Consider the following 19,143-nt stretch of genomic DNA (forward strand, 5'->3'; position numbering starts at 1 on the left):
CTGGGCCAGGCTTTGTTGGGAGCTGCAGGCCCCAGGAATTGGCTACAAAGGTTTGAATTGCTCTGCCTGGCAGCAGGGCCCTTCCAGGGAAGAAAAAAAAATTAACCCCCCACATATATTTATATATTTTTATATATTTTTAATATTTTTTATATTTACATATTATATATATAATATTTATGTATTTTCATAAATTTTAATATTATATATTTATATATTTATATGTCTATATATTTCTATATCTGTATATTTTTATTTTTTATATTTTATATAAATATATATTCACATTTATATATTTTATATGAATATATGTATATTTTTATATTTATGTATATATAATATTTTTGTCTTTATGTATATATTATATTTTTATAATTTTTTTATTTTATAAACATACTTTTAATATTTATATATATATAAAGGTTTGTGGGTTTAAAAAATTAACATATATATATTTATATAAATTTTAAAATTAATATATATTAATAATAAATCTATCTAGCCATTTTGATATTTAGATATTTCAGATATATGGTTCAGATATATTTTAGATATGTGGTTCTAAGGGCCCCTGGGGTTCAGGGTGGGATGCTCTGTGCCAACCCCCGTGCCAATCCTGTGCCAATCCCGTGCCAATCCTGTGCCAATCCTGTGCCAATCCTGTGCCAACCCCCGTGCCAATCCCGTGCCAATCCCGTGCCAATCCCGTGCCAATCCCGTGCCAACCCCTGTGCCAACCCCTGTGCCAATCCCGTACCAATCCCGTGCCAATCCCGTGCCAATCCCGTGCCAATCCCGTGCCAATCCTGTGCCAATCCCGTGCCAATCCCGTGCCAATCCCGTGCCAATCCCGTGCCTCCCGTTTGCAGCCTGAGCCCCTCCCGGAGGGATCTGCCGGCTCCATCCCTCCCCGGGGCCATGGGGACCACGGAGGCCACGCTGCGGATGGAGAACGTGGACGTGAAGGAGGAATGGCAGGACGAGGACTTCCCCAGGTGTGTCACCCAAAAAAAACAACAAAAAAACAAAAAAAGGGAGAATTTAAATTTATTTTTATTTTTTCCTGTGAGAAACCGTCAGGGCGTGGAGGGCGAGGGTCCTTCCCAGGGCCTCAGAGGCAGCAGGAGCCTGAACTCCATGAGGAGTTCAGGAGGTTTGGAGCTGCTCTGAGCGCGTCAAAAATTCGGGGATGGTTTTGGCAGTTCCGTGTGGGCACGGGAAGGAGGGAAAGGAGCTGGAGTGGAGCACAGGGAGGTCGGGAAGGAGGGAAAGGAGCTGGAGTGGAGCACAGGGAGGTCGGGAAGGAGGGAAAGGAGCCGGGAATGGAGCACAGGGAGGTTTAGAAGGAGGGAAAGGAGCTGGAGTGGAGCACAGGGAGGTTTGGAAGGAGGAAAAGGAGGGAAAGGAGGGAAAGGAGCTGGAGTGGAGCACAGGGAGGTTTGGAAGGAGGGAAAGGAGCCGGGAATGGAGCACAGGGAGGTTTGGAAGGAGGGAAAGGAGCCGGGAATGGAGCACAGGGAGGTTTGGAAGGAGGGAAAGGAGCCGGGAATGGAGCACAGGGAGGTTTGGAAGGAGGGAAAGGAGCCGGGTGTGGAGCACAGGGAGGTTTGGAAGGAGGAAAAGGAGGGAAAGGAGGGAAAGGAGCTGGGAGTGGAGCACAGGGAGGTCAGGGAGGAGGGAAAGGAGCCGGGAATGGAGCACAGGGAGGTCAGGGGGTGCAGGGATGCACACAGGGCTGGAGGGTGGATCTGGCAGTGGTTGATGGATTTATGGGCTCCTTCCCCGGCTCTGAATCCAGCAGAGCCTTCCCAAACAGAGCAGGGCTGCTGTGCCAGGAATTGGCCTGTGGGACGCAGTGAACCCCAGCGGGTGCCAGCCTTTGGGGAAGGAGTGGGGGTGACAGGAGGTGCCAAAGTGGCACCTCCCACCCTCAGATCCACCCCAGCAGCTGCCCAGGGGTGCCAAGCCCACCCCACGTGCTCTGAGCCCCCATTGCCAGCGCTGTCCCCCCTCCAGGCTGCCCAGGGCGAGGGTGGGGTCTCCCTCTCCACATTCCAGCCCCTCCCTGCCCCTCTCCCGCTCCAGGTCACCCTGCCTGGGTGGCACTGGGGGATCCCCACGGGTCCCCTCCGAGGCTGGCAGCTCTGGGATGTGGCTCTGGATCCTGCTGGGCCCCCGGGGCAGCTGCAGGTGCCCGGGGGGCCCCCAGGGCTGGCCCAGCCCGCTGCAGCTGCAGCCCCCGGCGTTCCCAGGAGCAGAGAAAGGGGCTCCTGTTCCCCTGGCTCTGCTCGTGCCAGCCCCAGCTGCGTCCCCGTGTGAGCCCCTCTGTGCTCCACAGGACGGGGTCTGTCCTTCCCGGGGGGCTCAGCCAGCCCTGGCAGGCCCGGGGGGGTTTGGTTTCCCTGGGAGAGAAGAACTGCTGGATGTCAGCCAGGCTCAGGCTCCCCTGGGGTTTAATGGGGTGAAAAAGGAGGGAGAAGGGTGGAAAAGAAAGAGATGGAGGGAGGGATGGATGGAGGGAGGGATGGATGGATGGATGGATGGATGGATGGATGGATGGATGGATGGATGGATGGATGGATGGATGGATGGATGGATGGATGGAGGGATGGAGGGATGGATGGATGGATGGATGGATGGATGGATGGATGGATGGATGGATAGAGGGAGCGAGCGAGGGATGGATGGATGGATGGATGGATGGATGGATGGAAGGATGGATGGAGGGAGCGAGGGATGGATGGATGGAAGGATGGATGGATGGATGGATGGATGGACAGGGATGGAGGGATGGATGGATGGATGGATGGACGGAGGGATGGATGGATGGATGGATGGATGGATGGATGGATGGAGGGATGGATGGATGGATGGATGGAGGGATGGATGGATGGAGGGATGGATGGATGGAGGGATGGATGGATGGATGGATGGATGGATGGACAGACAGATGGATGGATGGATGGAGGGAGGGATGGATGGATGGATGGATGGATGGAGGGATGGACGGATGGATGGACAGGAATGGACAGGGATGGATGGACGGAGGGATGGATGGATGATGGATGGATGGATGGATGGAGGGATGGATGGATGGATGGATGGATGGACGGAGGGATGGATGGATGATGGATGGATGGATGGATGGATGGATGGATGGATGGATGGATGGATGGACGGAGGGATGGATGGATGATGGATGGATGGATGGATGGAGGGATGGATGGATGGATGGATGGATGGACGGAGGGATGGATGGATGATGGATGGATGGACGGAGGGATGGATGGATGATGGATGGATGGATGGATGGATGGATGGATGGATGATGGATGGATGGATGGATGGATGGATGGATGGATGGATGAATGGATGGGAGCCATGGAAAGGTTTGGGTTGGAAGCCACCTTGAAACTCCTCTCCCTTCCCAGGGTGGGGACTCCTTCCACCAGACCAGGCTGCTCAGAGAGTACAGACAGGAAATCCGGATGTAGAAGGGAAAATATTGTCCCAGAGCTCCCTAGGAAATTCGGGATAAGGCTGCTCTTGGCTCCAAGCCAAGCATCACCAAGCTCTGCCCCGCCCTGCCCGTGCCCGCAGCAAACTCCTGCCAGCCACGGCCGAGCCTTCCAGGGAAATTCCTGCTTGGAAGCCCCCAGCACCACCAAAGCCGGGAAAATGCCGAGAAATGAGAGCCGAGGGGAGGCGAAGGGATGTGAGCGGGGTCGGAGCTCTCGGGAGGAGCTCCCCCGCCTCCTCCAGAGGGATTCGAGCAGAAACGATGCGAGACAGAGCCCAAAGAGCCCCCAGGCAAAGCAGGGAAGGCCAGCTGGGTTCTGCTCGCAATAGAAATAAATAAATTGTCCTTTTCCAGCCGCTTCCCCGCTGTTAGCGTCGGAATAATAGGGCAGAAGCTGCTGCATGTGGGACAGCAGCTCTCCAGCAGCTGATTTGCTGCAGAGCTATTTTTTGCCTGCCTGCCATTAGCCAATCTTGCCCCGAAGAGCAGGGGAAAAAAAATAGAAAAAAAAGGAAAAGCCACATCCTAGACAGAGATCTGGGCCGGGCAGACAGAACCCAGCCGCTCCTGGAGGACGCGGGGCGACATTCCCGGCGTCTCCCGGGGAGCCGAGCGGCGGGAGCAGCCCCTGCCCGGCCGAGGAGCGCCCGGGGCGGAGCGGGCGGGCCCTGCCCGGGTCCGAGCTCCGGCCCGGCCGGGGCGGGGATGCCGTAACCGAGGCGCGGGCGGCGCGGAGCGGGAGCGTGCTCACTCCTGCATGCATCCCTGCATCCATCCCTGCGTGCATCGCTGCATCCATCCCTGCATCCATCCCTGCGTGCATCGCTGCATCCATCGCTGCATCCATCGCTGCGTCCATCCCTGCATCCCACCCTGCATCCATCCCTGCATCCATCCCTGCATCCATCCCTGCATCCATCCCTGCATCCATCCCTGCATCCATCCCTGCATCCCGCCCTGATCCAGCCCTGATCCAGCCCTGATCCAGCCCTAATCAAGCCCCGATCCAGCCCCGATCCCGCCCCGATCCCGCCGTTCCCGCCGCATCCCTGCGGGCAGGGGCTGCCCCAGGGCACCGGGGAGGGGCTCGGAGCAAAGCGGGGCCCCCCGACCCCCAGGAGCAGCGCTGCGCCCCCCGGATCCGGCAGCCGGGGCTGAGCGCGCCGGGTCGGGAGGATTCCGCGGCCGGCGGTGAGCGCAGCAGCCTCGGGGAAGGTAAGGAAGGGTTTATTCCTCCCCCGCGGCTGCCGGGTGCTGTCCCCAGCCGGATCCGCACGTCCTCAGCAGCTGCTGCCCCCCTGCCCTCCCCATCTCCGCGCTGTGTCACCAAACCGTGCCAGGCGCCAGGATAAACAACGCCGGGCCTGGATGGGCACAGCAGGAGCTGGAGGGGGCAGAGGGATCTTTCCGAGCGCCTCTGGTCGGGCCCTCGGCTCTCATCAATATGCAATGACCAGCGGCAGAGGATTAGCCCTTAATCTGCATATTTATAGGGTTTAATTTGGCTGGTGGCCCCGGTGGCAGCGGGAGGAGGAGCAGGGCTGGGTCCTGTCCCCGTTGTCACCTCCCTCGCTGTGTGGCGGGGCCATCCTCATCCCGAGAATCCCAGGGAACAGGGATAAACCCCAGGGCCTGGCACTGCCCCTCTGAGCTCCTACAGGGAAAAAATGGGGATAACACGGAGGAGGAGAACGTTGGCAAGGTGGTCTGGGGCCAGGATTTGTTCCCTGGCTTGGGTTTTTCATCCCTTGGGATGGTTTTTCATCCCTTGGGATAAGCTGGAAATTCGTGGGGATTCCAGGAGGAATCAGGCACAGATCCCTGAGGGAATCCCCCGGGATGAACTCTGGAAAGGGCAGGGCAGAGCTGGGGCTGTGTTTTCTCCCTGCTGCCTCCGTTCTCCTGGAATTCCTTTCTCCTAAAAAAATCTCCCCCTGCTCCCTCCCTGCTGTGTTTGTCCTGCAGGCCTCTCCCAGAAGAGACGGGGATGGAGTCCCTGGGGAGCCCCACGGAGGACGAGACCACGTCCTGTAAGTGCCAAACCCCTCCAGAGCCCAGGGGAAACCCAGGGAAAAGGGCAGGGAGGAGGCCTGGGGTTCCCCACAAAGAAAATTTCTCATTTTATATGAGAATATTTTAGTGATAATAATAACAATAATAATAATAATAATAATAATAATAATAATAATAATGGAACAGGAAACCAGCAGGGATTTGAAGGTGTTCATGTTCCCTGAGAAGCTGGGGGATCTCAGGGGTGAGGGCACCTCCACCCCAGAACCTCCCTGTTGGGAAAGATGGAACAGGAAAATCTTATAAATACGATTGCTTGGCAAAAGGCTCTGGGAATATGAAACCTGGAAGTGAAATAGAAATGAAGGCAAGTTTGGATGTGTAAGATTCCAAGGCAGTCAGTGACTGAACAATGGAAAGGCAATGGGTGATCCCTGTGGATTAAATAATGTTCCTGGCAAATAAAGGATGCCCAAGGGTCAGAGAGACCCTGCCAGTTTGACAGAGAAAAAAAAAGGGGTCTAGAGAGCAGATTTTAGGGTTTAAAATGTCACACAGTGTGGTAATGTAAGAGTTCTAACAGGCTGTGTGTAGATCCTACAGGATTTGTGTCTTTTACTGGCTGGATGTTGTAAATGAGCACAAAAAGATAAAGTGATAAAAGATAGAATAACCAGAACTTAGGGGTCTCTCAAGCTCATCCTTTCAGTTGTGACTGGCAACTTTAGGCTGGCTCTTCTCACCCACGACCTGAGACTGCTGTAATTTCATTTGTGCAATAAAACAGCAGCTTAATTAAGAACTGCCTGGGAGCCCCACATTTCTCATCCAGGCTTTGACACCTCCCAGTCCTGATCCACCACCCCGAGGGCTCCAGACCCTGGAGTTAATAATGAATTTAACCAATATTAATTTTATAACCATTGCAGCCATTATAACCATTATAAATCCATGGATTTATTCCATGGAATAATGGAATTATCCATGATTTTACTCCATGGATCCAGCAGCAGGACACCCTGTCAGTTGTTTTTCTTCTTGGCCCCAGCTCCCCCCAACACTTTGAATTTTAATGGGGCCCATCGGAAGAGGAAGACTCTGGTTGCACCAGAAATCAACATTTCCCTGGACCAGAGCGAGGGCTCCATCCTCTCCGACGATTTCCTGGACACACCAGACGACCTGGACATCAACGTGGACGACATTGAAACTCCTGACGAGACAGATTCCCTGGAATTCCTGGGGAATGGGAACGAGCTGGAGTGGGAAGGTAAAAGGCTGGTGCTGGGTGGGCATTTCCAGGGGTTGGGGTGGGTTTTAGCCTCGTGTTTAAACCTTCTGACAAAATTCACCGCCAGCAGCTGAGGACTGATAAGCAGAGGGAATTTTTAAACCAATTTCTGTAATATTTAGCTGAGGATTGATAAGCAGAGGGAATTTTTAAAGCAATTTCTGTAATATTTAGCTGAGGATTGATAAGCAGAGGGAATTTTTAAAGCAATTTCTGTAATATTTAGCTGAGGATTGAAAAGCAGTGGGAGGTTTTAAAGCAATTTCTGTAATATTTGGGCAACAGAGCAAGGTTAAACCCCATAAATTCACACAGATCAGGGGCTGGAGGTGAAACACGAGCAGAGCTTCGCCCCGGGGGTCACCAAAGCTCTTCCCACATTCCCTCCAAGGGATTTTTGCTAACCCAACCCTCTCTGTCCCCTTCCCAGATGACACCCCCGTGGCCACGGCCAAGAACATGCCCGGGGACAGCGCAGACCTCTTTGGGGACGGTGGCACCGAGGATGGCAGTGCCACCAACGGGCGGCTCTGGAGGACCGTGATCATCGGCGAGCAGGAGCACAGGATCGACCTGCAGATGATCAAACCCTACATGAGGGTGGTGACCCACGGAGGTGAGAGCACAGCCTGGCTCCCCGCGTGGCTTTGTCCCTCTGTGTCACCCTGGAGGGGACACCAAGGCTGGCTGGACCCTCTTTAGGGGGAAAATCTTTGTTTTTAGCGCTCAGACGGCGCTAAAAATGTTTAGTGATTGCAGAGTTCACGTCTGGAGGGACCCACGGCGGTCCCTGAGGGGCTCCAGGGTCCACACACGTGCAGTCAGATCGATTCCCAAAATCCAGGCAAAGCCAACCCAGCTTTAAAACCCCCCAGATTCCTTCCCTGAAGCCCAAATCCACGTTCTGGCCAAAAATCCAGGAGGAAATCTCACAGTGAAAGAGATCTGGAGAGAGAAACGCTCTCCTGGAGCCGAGCAGAGACACAAAAACCACCCCAGGGCCAGATTTCAGTGCTGCTTTCCCCCTCAGCTCTCCCATCTTCCCCTGGAAAGCCTCCCCTGTGTTTTTTTGCCAGGATATTACGGAGAAGGACTCAACGCCATCATCGTCTTCGCTGCCTGCTACCTCCCGGACAGCAACCTGGCTGATTATCACTACATCATGGAAAACCTCTTCCTGTGAGTGCTGCACAGCTCGGGGAGGGGCAGGAGGGTGAGGGAGGCACCACAACTGTCCCACAGTTGTTATTTGTTAGCCACAAATAACACACGGAGTCGGAATTCGGGAGAGCAGCAGCAGCAGAGGAAAATCTCCCTGCCCTTTGTTTATTATTTGCTGTTCTGGACTATTTGAAAGGTGAGCATGGATTGGAGGGGGGTGTCCTCACCTCTCAAATACGTTGGTCAAAGGGGCTGTCACACAACCTCTCCTCTCCTTGGAGAAGGATGGGAAAACAATGGGAATATTTATAAATGTGATCTCCTGTTTACATTAATGAGTGTGAGAAGTGCACACTTCTACTTTAATATGAACGCTCAGAAAACCAGGAGAACCTCACGGTGACATCACAGCAGCTTCCCTGTGCTCATGGCAGTGGGAATCTCACTGGGAAGAGTCTGGATGCAAGCCCAGCACTCCCCGTGGAGTGAGAGGCACTGGTGGGAGTCCAGCCCCAGCTCCGAGTCCAACAAACCCAAGCATTCAAATATTCCAGTTAATTGTGCCTGGGATGGACTCATGAAATAAATCCCCCTGTAGCCCCTCCAATGTTCCAGCGCTGGCTCAGACCTTGGAGGGCTTTGGAGGAATATTTCAGGGACAGGACAAAGGATCCAAAAGAGGCTCTGACCCCCAGATGTAGTTCAAGAAGTTTATTCCAGGTGGTGTCCACAGGGAAAAGAGGATGAGTGAGGAAGGAGAGGGTCTTAACTGAGCTTCTCCCAGGGAGGAGCAGTTTGGGACACAGCAAAGAGGGTCAGAAAGGGTTAAACTCAGTGGTTACAGGCTCCAGGGGTCCCTGAGGGGGGAGAAACCATTCCCCAGGAGAATGCAACAGGCTCACACCCAGTTTGGGACACTCCCCAGAGGGGAGATGCTGCTGGGCAGGGCCTGGAGCTGGGGCGTCCATCAGGGCACGAACTGCTGATCCCTGAGGGACACAGACAAACCTCTTCCAACCCTGCCAGGAAAGGGTCTGGAGCTGTCTGAGGACATCTAAAGGATTTTTTTGAGGCTGATTTGGGTCCCTTCTGGTCACCCCCCTCCAGGTACGTGATCAGCAGCCTGGAGCTGCTGGTGGCCGAGGACTACATGATCGTGTACCTGAACGGGGCCACGCCCCGCAGGAGGATGCCGGGCCTGGGCTGGCTGAAGAAATGCTACCAGATGATAGACAGGAGGTGAGAATCCTGCTGTGGGGCCTCTTCACCATCCCCAGGCCTCCTCCCATCCCAGAGTTCAAAGGAAAATCGGATGCTGCTCTTCAACAGGAATGAGTCTGACCCAGTCCCACACTCCTCACACCCACCAGGTTCCAGAATGGAGCTCAAAAACCACCTCATTCCACTCCCCTGCCACGGGCAGGGACACCTTCCACTATCCCAGCTTGATCCAAGCCCTGTCCAACCTGGCCTTGGAATATTTTGGTTTATGATGACATTTCCAGAGAGCAGAGCAGCGCTCCCGTGTCCTGCTCAGCTGGGATGAGCTTCCCCAGGGATTTTACGTGGATGAACACACCCAGCTGAGGCTGGGCAGCCCCACAACCCCTGTTAGAACCCAGCAGAGCCCAGGGCAGTTGGGGAAAGGTCCCTGGGGTGTGACCCTGTGTCCCCTGACCCGTCCCCAGGCTGCGGAAGAACCTCAAGGCGCTGATCATCGTGCACCCGTCGTGGTTCATCCGCACCGTGCTGGCCATCTCCAGACCCTTCATCAGGTGAGCACCCCCAGCCTCTAAATAAAAACTCTCAGCACCAAAACAAATCTAAACTTCACCAGCAGCTTGAAAGAAATAAAAAGTCTCAGCACCAAAACAAATCTAAACTTCACCAGCAGCTTGAGGGTTGTGTTCCCCACCGACAGGAGCAACCACCAAGGGTTATCAATATCCTCAAAGTGAGGGTGGCCCAGCAGCAGGAGGGACCTGGCGCCGTCGGGAGATTGATTTCCTTGCTGTGGGGCTGTGGAGCTCAGAGCAGTGCTCTCAAGCACAGGGAGCAGAAATGAGCTCCCTTTTTGCCCCCTCCTGTTGGTGGTTTCATTGAGTAGCACCTCCAGGGCTGTCTGTGCCAGGAGCACCCATAGAATCGTGGGAAAAAGGGTGGGAAAAACCTCCAAGAGCATCGAGAGCCACCTTGGCCCAAACGCCTCCATGAGAACTAAAATGAACAAAGTGCCACATCCACCTCTGAGCGCTTCCAGAGGTGGTTACGGTTCCCCTCAGCTCCCCCAGGCTCAGAGGGGTTTGGGGTGGGAGCCTGGGATCACAGTCATGGGATGTCCCCAGTTTGGAGGGATCACCCAGTGCAACCCCTGCACAGACACCGCAGCAATCCCACCCTGGCCCAGAGGGTTTTCCAAAGGCTCCTGGAGCTCTCTGGCAGGGCTGGGGCTGTGCCCATCCCCAGGGCAGCCTGGGCAGTGCCCACCACCCTTTCCCTGATCTCCATCCCAAATCCTGGCACAGCCCCAGCCCTTCCCTGGGGTTTAACCTCACAAATCAGATTTTAAGCTCTCCCTCAGCCAGGGGTGACCAAGGTGAAGCTGCCATTTGTCCTGCATCCCTCAGACACCTCCAGTGACACCTCCAGAGGTGTTTTTAGGAGCACAACTCTGTCTCAGTGCTTCTCTTTCTCTCTGCCAGTGTGAAGTTCATCAATAAGATCCAGTACGTGCACAGCCTGGAGGAGCTGGAGCAGCTCATCCCCATGGAGCACGTGCAGATCCCAGACTGCGTCCTGCAGTGAGTGCCAGAGGGACCCCGGGGCTCTGGGGAGGGGCAGCACAGAATCCAAAATCAAAAAAATCAAAGTCAAAATCCATGGATTGGGAGGGCAGAGCCTGGGGCAAGCCTGGCCCCAGCCAGGGAAGAGCCTCAGAGCAAACAGTAAATGTGACAAAGTGCACAGCAGCATGTGAGGGATGTTTTATCTTCGTTGCAGATATGAAGAAGAGAGGATCAAGGCCAGAAAAGAAAGGTGAGATGAATTTGGGAGGGATGGGATGGAGAGTGGCTCCTCTCCAAGGCCCATCCATCACCCCAGGAAGGCTCTGGGGGGCCTGGGGGATGGATTCCCAACGGGATTTGTGTTCACAGGGAGGAGAAACAAGACCTGGCTGAGAGGGAAAGGTGAGGACTCTTTGATTTATCCTTCCCTTGAGCAGTCTGTGGGGATGAGAACAGCCCTTGGTGGCACCCCTGGGCTCCATCAGGACATTCCCAGAGCATCCAGGAGCTGATAAAGCCTGGAACTGCCGGGAAGGGAAATTCAGGGGGGGTTTGGAAGGCAAAATCCCTCACCAGGATAACGTGGCCCTGATCAGAGTGATAAAACCTCTTCTCATCCTAATTCCTGAGGGGGAACCAGGAAAGATCCACTGGATGAGGCTGAATTACTGAAGGATTATTAATTATTAATTAATAATTATTAATTATTGCTGAATGATTAATACCCAGGAGCTCAGGGCAGAGGGGGGCATTGCTTTGTGCTGGAGATTCCCTCACTTTCTCCTCTCTTTGCAGCAGGCCCGTGCCCCCAGCAGAGGATCAGGAAACCAGGTTTGAGCTCTCTGTGTGTCCGGGGCAGATTTGTGGCGTTTGTGATCCATGACCGGGACCCCCAGCCTGGTGTCACCCAAGGCTTTGTCCCCTCTGCCCGTGACTGCCACCAGCTGTGTCCCCAGCACACCCTTGGGAACGATTTCACCCAAATCCACTCATTTTTTTGTCGGTGTGGTGGCAATAACAACATTTCCTACCTGAGTCTGCTGCCTGAAAACGCCTCCTGTGTCTCTTTTTCTGCCCAGCATGTCCTGAGAGGGAGCAGCACAGAGGGACGGAGTGGGAGAAGGAGCTGTCACCCACCTCAACGACCTTTGGGGACAAGACCTGGCCACCACCTCCTTGCAAGCCCTGTGAATCCTGGAGCCTGCCTCCTCTGCCTCCAAGACACAAAGTCCTTGAACCTTTCGGGAATTCCTTTCCTTTTTAAGAAGAAAAGAAGAACAAAAACCCCAAACGACCCTCGTTGAACAGCATTTTTCAGGACAGGTTCTGGCGTGTTCCAGGAATGGTCTCACAGTGGAAATACTCACTGTGTATCCTCGTAGTAAATTAAGAGCATCCTCCAGCCTGTGAACCCCCAGCCCGGAGAGAGGATTTATTTTTGGCTAAAATTATAAACCCTTCCCTCGCTGCTGGCCGGCGCGGAGCCCTCCTGCATCCCAGGACACCCCAAAAGCTGCCAGCCCTGGGAATAAGGACTGCAGGAAATGGGAAGAGCTTTTCCCTCCTTTTCACAGCCACAGTTTAACCCTGAAGGCACCAAGTGCTGCTCTGGCACCTCCCGCCATCGCCGTTCCTCGTTCCATGAGGAAATCCCACAAGGTTTTTTTCCTGGTTTTTCTTTTTCCTGTTTTTTCTTTTTCCTGTTTTTTCTTTTTCCTGGTTTGTCCCATCCCGGTGCTGGAGGGAGCAGCTGCCCCACAGAATCTTCTCCTGAATTCCCCCACCCCAAAGGGAACGGGACTGGAAGGAGCCTCAGGGGCAGGGGGGTCCCCCACGCCTCGTCCCTGTGGCGGTGTCACCACCATGGTGACAATCTCTCACTGCTGGCACCTCCTGGGAGCTGCTGGAACCTCCTGGGAGCTGCTGGAACCTTCTGGGAGCTGCTGGAACCTTCTGGGAGCTGCTGGCACCTTCTGGGAGCTGCTGGAACCTCCTGGGAGCTGCTGGAACTTTCTGGGAGATGCTGGAACTTTCTGGGAGCTGCTGGAACTTTCTGGGAGCTGCTGGAACCTCCTGGGAGCTGCTGGAACCTCCTGGGAGCTGCTGGAACTTTCTGGGAGATGCTGGAACCTTCTGGGAGCTGCTGGAACTTTCTGGGAGATGCTGGAACTTTCTGGGAGCTGCTGGAACCTCCTGGGAGCTGCTGGCACCTTCTGGGAGCTGCTGGAACCTTTTGGGAGCTGCTGGAACCTCCTGGGAGATGCTGGAACCTCCTGGGAGCTGCTGGCACCTTCTGGGAGCTGCTGGAACTTTCTGGGAGATGCTGGAACCTCCTGGGAGCTGCTGGAACCTTCTGGGAGCTGCTGGAACCTCCTGGGAGCTGCTGGAACCTCCTGGGAGATGCTGGAACCTTCTGGGAGCTGCTGGAATGTTGGGAGTCTCCCTCGGGAGGGCCTCACCCATCAGCATTCCAGCCTGGAATATCCCCAGGAGGCAGGGTCAGGTTCTGGAGAGGGGCAGGTGTGACCTTGACTCCTGGAATTTGGATTTTGGGCTCGTGAGCAAAGGAGGGGTGAAAAGAAATTCAGGAACAACGGTCTGGCCAAATTCCTTTGGAAATTCCTGATTTCAGGACCCCTGGCAGTGGCCAAGGACGGGGCTTGGAGCAGCCTGGGACAGGGGAAGGGGTCCCTGCCCAGGGCAGGGTGGGACTGGAGGGGATTTGAGTTCCCTCCAAACCATTCCAGGATTCCCTGATTCCCTGATCAGGTGAAAAATCCTCTCAAACAGCTGCAGATGAAGAATTCCCGTTTCATCACTTTGAGGAGAATTCTTGCAATTTTTTCCTCAAGGTGGGGATGGCTCCTCTGGACATGCAAAGCTGCTTTTCCCTTCCTTTCAGTGGATAAAATCATTCTGGATGGGATCCTTCTTCCCCTGGATGCTCCCAGGAAGCACCAAAAGTTCTTTTTAATCTCAATTTTCTCACTGGAGACGCTCTCCTCACACACTCCAGCCACACCTTTGCATGGAAGGCAGAGCACTGCACCAACCCGGGGGCTGAAGATGGAAAAAATCCCCACATTCCATCAAAAAAAAAAAAAAAAGGCTCATTATAAACCAATTTTTGACAAAATATTCCAGGTTGGAAGGGGCTTGGAGCATTCTGGGAGGACAGAAGGTGTCCCATGCCCAGGTTGGATTTAGGGTCCTTTCCAACCCAATTCTGGAATTTTCCAGGGAATTCTCCCTGCAGGGTTTGTGGAGCTCAGGTTCATTGCAGGTGACACCTCCCCGCTGTCCTGAGCTCCAGCTCTGGCTGGAGATGGAAGCAGCAGCCAGGAATTCCCAAATTTCCACGGCAGAGCTGGGATCCCTCACGCTCGGGCTGTCCACGGAGGGGAAGGAATTAATTTTTTAATTTTTTTGCTGGTTAAAGCAATTTTCAGTTCTGCCCGTGAACAATCACAAAGCTCCTCGTGGGCCCTGAGTACTCGCAGTGACTTCACTGAGAACACTTCGAGTAGATTTTCCTTTTTCTTCCCTTTGTTTTTATGGATTTTGAGAGAAATCAGCAGCTTTGCACCCAGAACAGGACCCACGCTGGGCACTGCAAGGGAAAATTGTGATTATAAAACAAATAAAGTGGGTAAAACGTTGAATAATTGGTTCAAAATCCAACTCTGGAAAGATTTTGTGCATCAAAAAAACATTCAGGAATGCTGCTGCCATGGAAAACATGAACCTCAGCAGTGCCCACACCAGAATGGGATTTTTGCTTCTTTGATTCCTTCCCAAAACCTCTCTGTCTGCACTTTCAGACAAAAAAATTAAATAAATGCAGAATGAGCAGATCTGCCAATGAAACTTCCCATTTTTCCCAGTAATTCCTTCAGAGCGAGGGAATTTCAGCTGGGAGAAGGACAGATCCCAAATTTCCCTTCACGAGGCCGGCGGTTTTTCCCATCAAAAATCAAATTTTAATTTCTCGGAACTGATTTTTGTTTGTTTGTTTCAAAAAGTGCACTTTGTGATGGAGCAGCCCCAGTGGCGTGCACTGAATTTTCATTTTCCACAGAGTTTTGTGTGAAGTTTGTGTTCCTGGATGGATGGATGGACACGTGGATAAAGTTTTTATGTCTTTGCAACACAGAGGAGAACCTGCAGCCCCATCATGGAGAAATTAAAAATGCCAAAAGTGCATTTTATAGAAGAAAAAAAAATTAATTTTCTTATTTCAACCAGTTTTAGGTGTTGGTTGCAAAACAAAAAAGCTGCAAATTCCTGGACAGAAAACACAAAAAATAAAAAAAGTCCCAGAGGTGGAGTGAGAAATCTCAGCTGGATGGGGAGGAACCTGCACTGCTGCTGGCAAAAGCGAATTTCCAGCAGGACTTGGAGCAGTATATAAATATTATAAATATGTTTAAAGAATGAAATGAAATGAAAGCCCCATCATGGAGAAATTAAAAATGCCAAAAGTGCATTTTATAGAAGAAAAAAAATTAATTTTCTTATTTCAACCAGTTTTAGGTGTTGGTTGCAAAACAAAAAAGCTGCAAATTCCTGGACAAAAAACACAAAAAATAAAAAAAGTCCCTGTCCCAGAGGTGGAGTGACAAATCTCAGCTGGATGGGGAGGAACCGGCACTGCTGCTGGCAAAAGCGAATTTCCAGCAGGACTTGGAGCAGTATATAAATATTATAAATATGTTTAAAGAATGAAATAATGAAATGAAATGAACTTCATCCCTTTAGCAATACTGCTGGGTGACCCCAACGTGCGCCAGAAAATCGCCCCGGGAGGAGCAGGATTGGAATTTCGGAATTTCCCGGGGGATCCTGAGCGGTTTCTGGGCTGATTTGACTTTTCCTGACATTTTTCTTCCCGGTGAATCCATGGGAAGTCACGTTTGAGCTGCAGAAAATGTTCTTTTATGCCCCGAAATCCCGGTGTTTTTACTCGTTGTGTTTTCAATGGCAGGACCTCAATTCACTCCACATCAGCCTGAAAAATCCAATTTCCTCCTGCACCGTGGATTCCAGAGCAGGAATTCCCTTCCCTCTCCTCAAGGATTCATCCCAGGCCCTCCTCAGCTCCTGACAGCTCCAAATTTTCTGTTTTTTCCATGCAGAATCCTCCAGATTTGGGACTGTCCAGTGATTTCTATTTTATTTTATTTTATTTTATTTTATTTTATTTTATTTTATTTTATTTTATTTTATTTTATTTTATTTTATTTTATTTTATTTTATTTTATTTTATTATTTTTATTTTATTTTATTTTATTATTTCTATTTTATTTTATTTTATTTTATTTTATTTTTTAATTTATATTTTATTTTATTTTATTATTTCTATTTTATTTTATTTTATTTTATTATTTTTATTTTATTTTATTTTATTTTATTTTATTTTATTTTATTTTATTTTATTTTATTTTTTAATTTTTATTTTATTTTATTTTAATTTATTTTATTTTAATTTAATTTTAAATTTATTTTTTATTTTATTTTAATTTAATTTAATTTTATTTTATTTAATTTTAAATTTCTTTTTTATTTTATTTTAATTTAATTTAATTTAATTTAATTTTTTAATTTTTATTTTATTTTATTTTATTTTATCCCACCTGGGATGCTGCTGGGGATTCCATGGAGTCTCCATCCCGTTTTTTCTGTCCAGTGCTGTGAAACGTGAGTGGATATTTAGAGCTTTCCCTCATGGTAATTTTTCCATCTCTTTTTTCCCCCACAGCCGTGCAGAAAAGGTTTTTAAAAGCAACAAATCCTCTTTTTTAGAGGATTTCCAAAACCCGGGAGTGGAGGAAAGGCTGGTGGTGATGGCCTGGAGCAGGAGAAATGGACAAAAAACTGGCTGTAAACACACAAAAAAAGCACATTTTCCTCTTTTCTATTTCCTCCTTTCCCTCCTTCCTGGCAGCTTTTGGTGGAGCAGAGTTGGGAACTCACCACGACAATAAACCACAAGCCCAGGGTTGGTTTTTATTTTTATTTTTCTTCCTTTCCAACCCAATCCCCCCTATCCCAACGTGTGAAATGTCATTTTCTGCAGTGGTTGTAATTAGGTGCTTTGTGCTTCATCTGTACCCTGAGTTTTGCTTTGTATTATTCCATAAAATCTGTGGATATTCAATTAAAATGTGACTAATCCTTCAGCCAAACCCTCCTTCTGTCGGTAGATTTTATTCAGGATTTGGCTTCATGTGGAAAATATGAGGGAAATTTGTTTTTCCCTTGAAGAAAGGCATCAAAAATCCTCCCTGGAAATTGTGACACTGCAAAATTCCAAATGTTTTTTTATTCCAATAACTCCTCTGGAGGATTCTTTCCCAGTTTCCCTCAGCTTTGGGAAAGAGCCATGGAAAAAATTCCTTTCCTTGGGTTTTTATCAACCTGTACAAAACCCTGCTGGTCTCAAGTGGTTTAATCTTATTTTTACATGTATTTTTATAAGCTCATTTCAAGTGTTTTAATCTTATTTTTACATGTATTTTTATAATCCAATTAATACCATGACTGGAATTTCAATTATAAACCCAAACACACAAAAAAAACCAACCCAAAGCCACTTAAACAGAAAAATACCTAAAGCCTAATAACCCTTTCTTAAAATTTTTAGTATTAATATTATTAATAGTTAATATTATTTGATATTTTAAACAGAAAAATACCTAAAGCCGAATAAACCCTTTCTTAAAATTTTTAGTATTAATATTATTAATAGTTAATATTATTTAATATTTTAAAACCGACTATTTACAGAGAGATAGAGTCTAATTTGAGTGGGTTTAGATAAATCATTAACATAATTAATGAACTGGAAATAGGAAGATACACAAGTTTAAATCTCTAACGAGCACTGCTGTAATCAGGCTGTGAATTCTTTCAGGAAACACATTTTAATTGAAATTAATTTTAAATTAATGTTACACCTGCGCTGTAGGTCTGTACAAGGCAGAATTTTTGTTCTGATTTTATTTTCTCCCAAAAAACCCAAATCCTGTCAGGATCAATAATTTTTTTTTCTGCTCGTCCTCTGCTTTTTTTTTTTTTGTTTAATTTCAATAGAAAAACTTTCTGGGGTGGGAATTTTGCAGCTCAAATATTCAATTTATGGCATCAATGACCACGTGGGGGCTTTGGTGTGACCAAATTGGGAATTTCAGGAGAGCTGGGGAGGGATTTTGGACGAGGGATGGAGGGACAGGATGAATTCCCAGAGGGCAGGGATGGGTGGGATTTTGGGGAGGAATTCTTCCCTGTATGGAAATTTTTAGGAAAAGAAAAAAGAAAAAAAAGAAAAAAAAGAAAGAAAGAAAAAGAAAAAAAAAAAAAAAGGGAAAAGAAAGGAAAAAAAAGAGCAAAACCCAACTCCCCCCAGAGTTCTGGAAAGAAGAAATAATTCTCAATTTTCAACATTCCCAAGTGGAAATTACTCCCATTTCTCGCCTCTGACGTCCCCTCCGGGCAGGCGAAACCTTGGCGTGACCTTGCTCATCCCATAAACAATGTCTTTTTATAAATATAAATATAAAAATATAAAAATATAAAAATAAATAAATATAAATATATAAATATATAAATATAAAATATATAAACATATAAATACATAAATACATAAAAATATAAGTATATAAATATATAAATAATAAGCCCCTCAGGGGCGCTGAGGGGCTGGGGAAAGGTTTAAAAATGAGATTTTATACTGGGGAAAAGGTTTAAAAATGAGATTTTATACTGGGGAAAAGGTTTAAAAATGAGATTTTATACTGGGGAAAAGGTTTAAAAATGAGATTTTATACTGGGGAAAGGTTTAAAAATGAGATTTTATACTGGGGAGAAGGGTTTAAAATGAGATTTTATACTGGGGAGAAGGAGCCTTTACACTAAGGAGAAGTGAGGTTTTTCACAGAGGAGAAATGAGTTTTACACTGAGGAAAAATGAGTTTTACACTGAGGAAAAGGAGCTTTTGCACTGAGGAGAAAGGAAGTTTTACACTGAGGAACAATGAGGTTTATACTGAGGAAAAAAGAGGTTTTACTCAGAGGAGAAATGAGTTTTACACCGAGGAGAAATGAGTTTTACACCGAGGAGAAAGGAGCCTTTACACTGAGGAAAAAAGAGGTTTTACTCAGAGGAGAAATGAGCATTTACACCAAGGAGAAATGAGTTTTACACTGAGGAGAAATGAGTTTTACACAGAGGAGAAATGAGTTTTACACTGAGGAGAAATGAGTTTTACACTGAGGAGAAATGAGTTTTACTCAGAGGAGAAAGGAGCTTTTACAATGAGGAGAAATGAGTTTTACTCAGAGGAGAAATGAGTTTTACACTGAGGAAAAATGAG

General features: G+C 49.0%; 1 protein-coding gene across 1 annotated transcript; it reads left to right on the forward strand.

Annotated features, from left to right (window-relative positions):
* The first annotated feature begins 772 nt into the window (after positions 1-772).
* ATCAY (ATCAY kinesin light chain interacting caytaxin) lies at positions 773-15,501 on the forward strand. Its single transcript, XM_063403528.1, has 11 exons — positions 773-995; positions 5,486-5,550; positions 6,582-6,803; positions 7,255-7,440; positions 7,901-8,003; positions 9,093-9,224; positions 9,674-9,760; positions 10,688-10,786; positions 10,986-11,021; positions 11,141-11,173; positions 11,567-15,501. The coding sequence occupies exons 1-11, from the start codon at positions 919-921 to the stop codon at positions 11,652-11,654; spliced, it is 1,128 nt and encodes a 375-aa protein (XP_063259598.1). The 5' UTR covers positions 773-918; the 3' UTR covers positions 11,655-15,501.
* Positions 15,502-19,143: the final 3,642 nt, after the last annotated feature.

The sequence above is a fragment of the Prinia subflava genome, chromosome 8 (genome assembly GCF_021018805.1).
Source record: "Prinia subflava isolate CZ2003 ecotype Zambia chromosome 8, Cam_Psub_1.2, whole genome shotgun sequence".
Classification (NCBI taxonomy): domain Eukaryota; kingdom Metazoa; phylum Chordata; class Aves; order Passeriformes; family Cisticolidae; genus Prinia; species Prinia subflava.

Coding starts and splice junctions, on each gene's coding strand:
- ATCAY (XM_063403528.1), top strand. CDS start 919: ATGGGGACCACGGAGGCCACGCTGCGGATGGAGAACGTGGACGTGAAG. Junction 8,004..9,092: donor ATCATGGAAAACCTCTTCCT/GTGAGTGCTGCA, acceptor ACCCCCCTCCAG/GTACGTGATCAGCAGCCTGG. Junction 11,022..11,140: donor ATCAAGGCCAGAAAAGAAAG/GTGAGATGAATT, acceptor TTGTGTTCACAG/GGAGGAGAAACAAGACCTGG.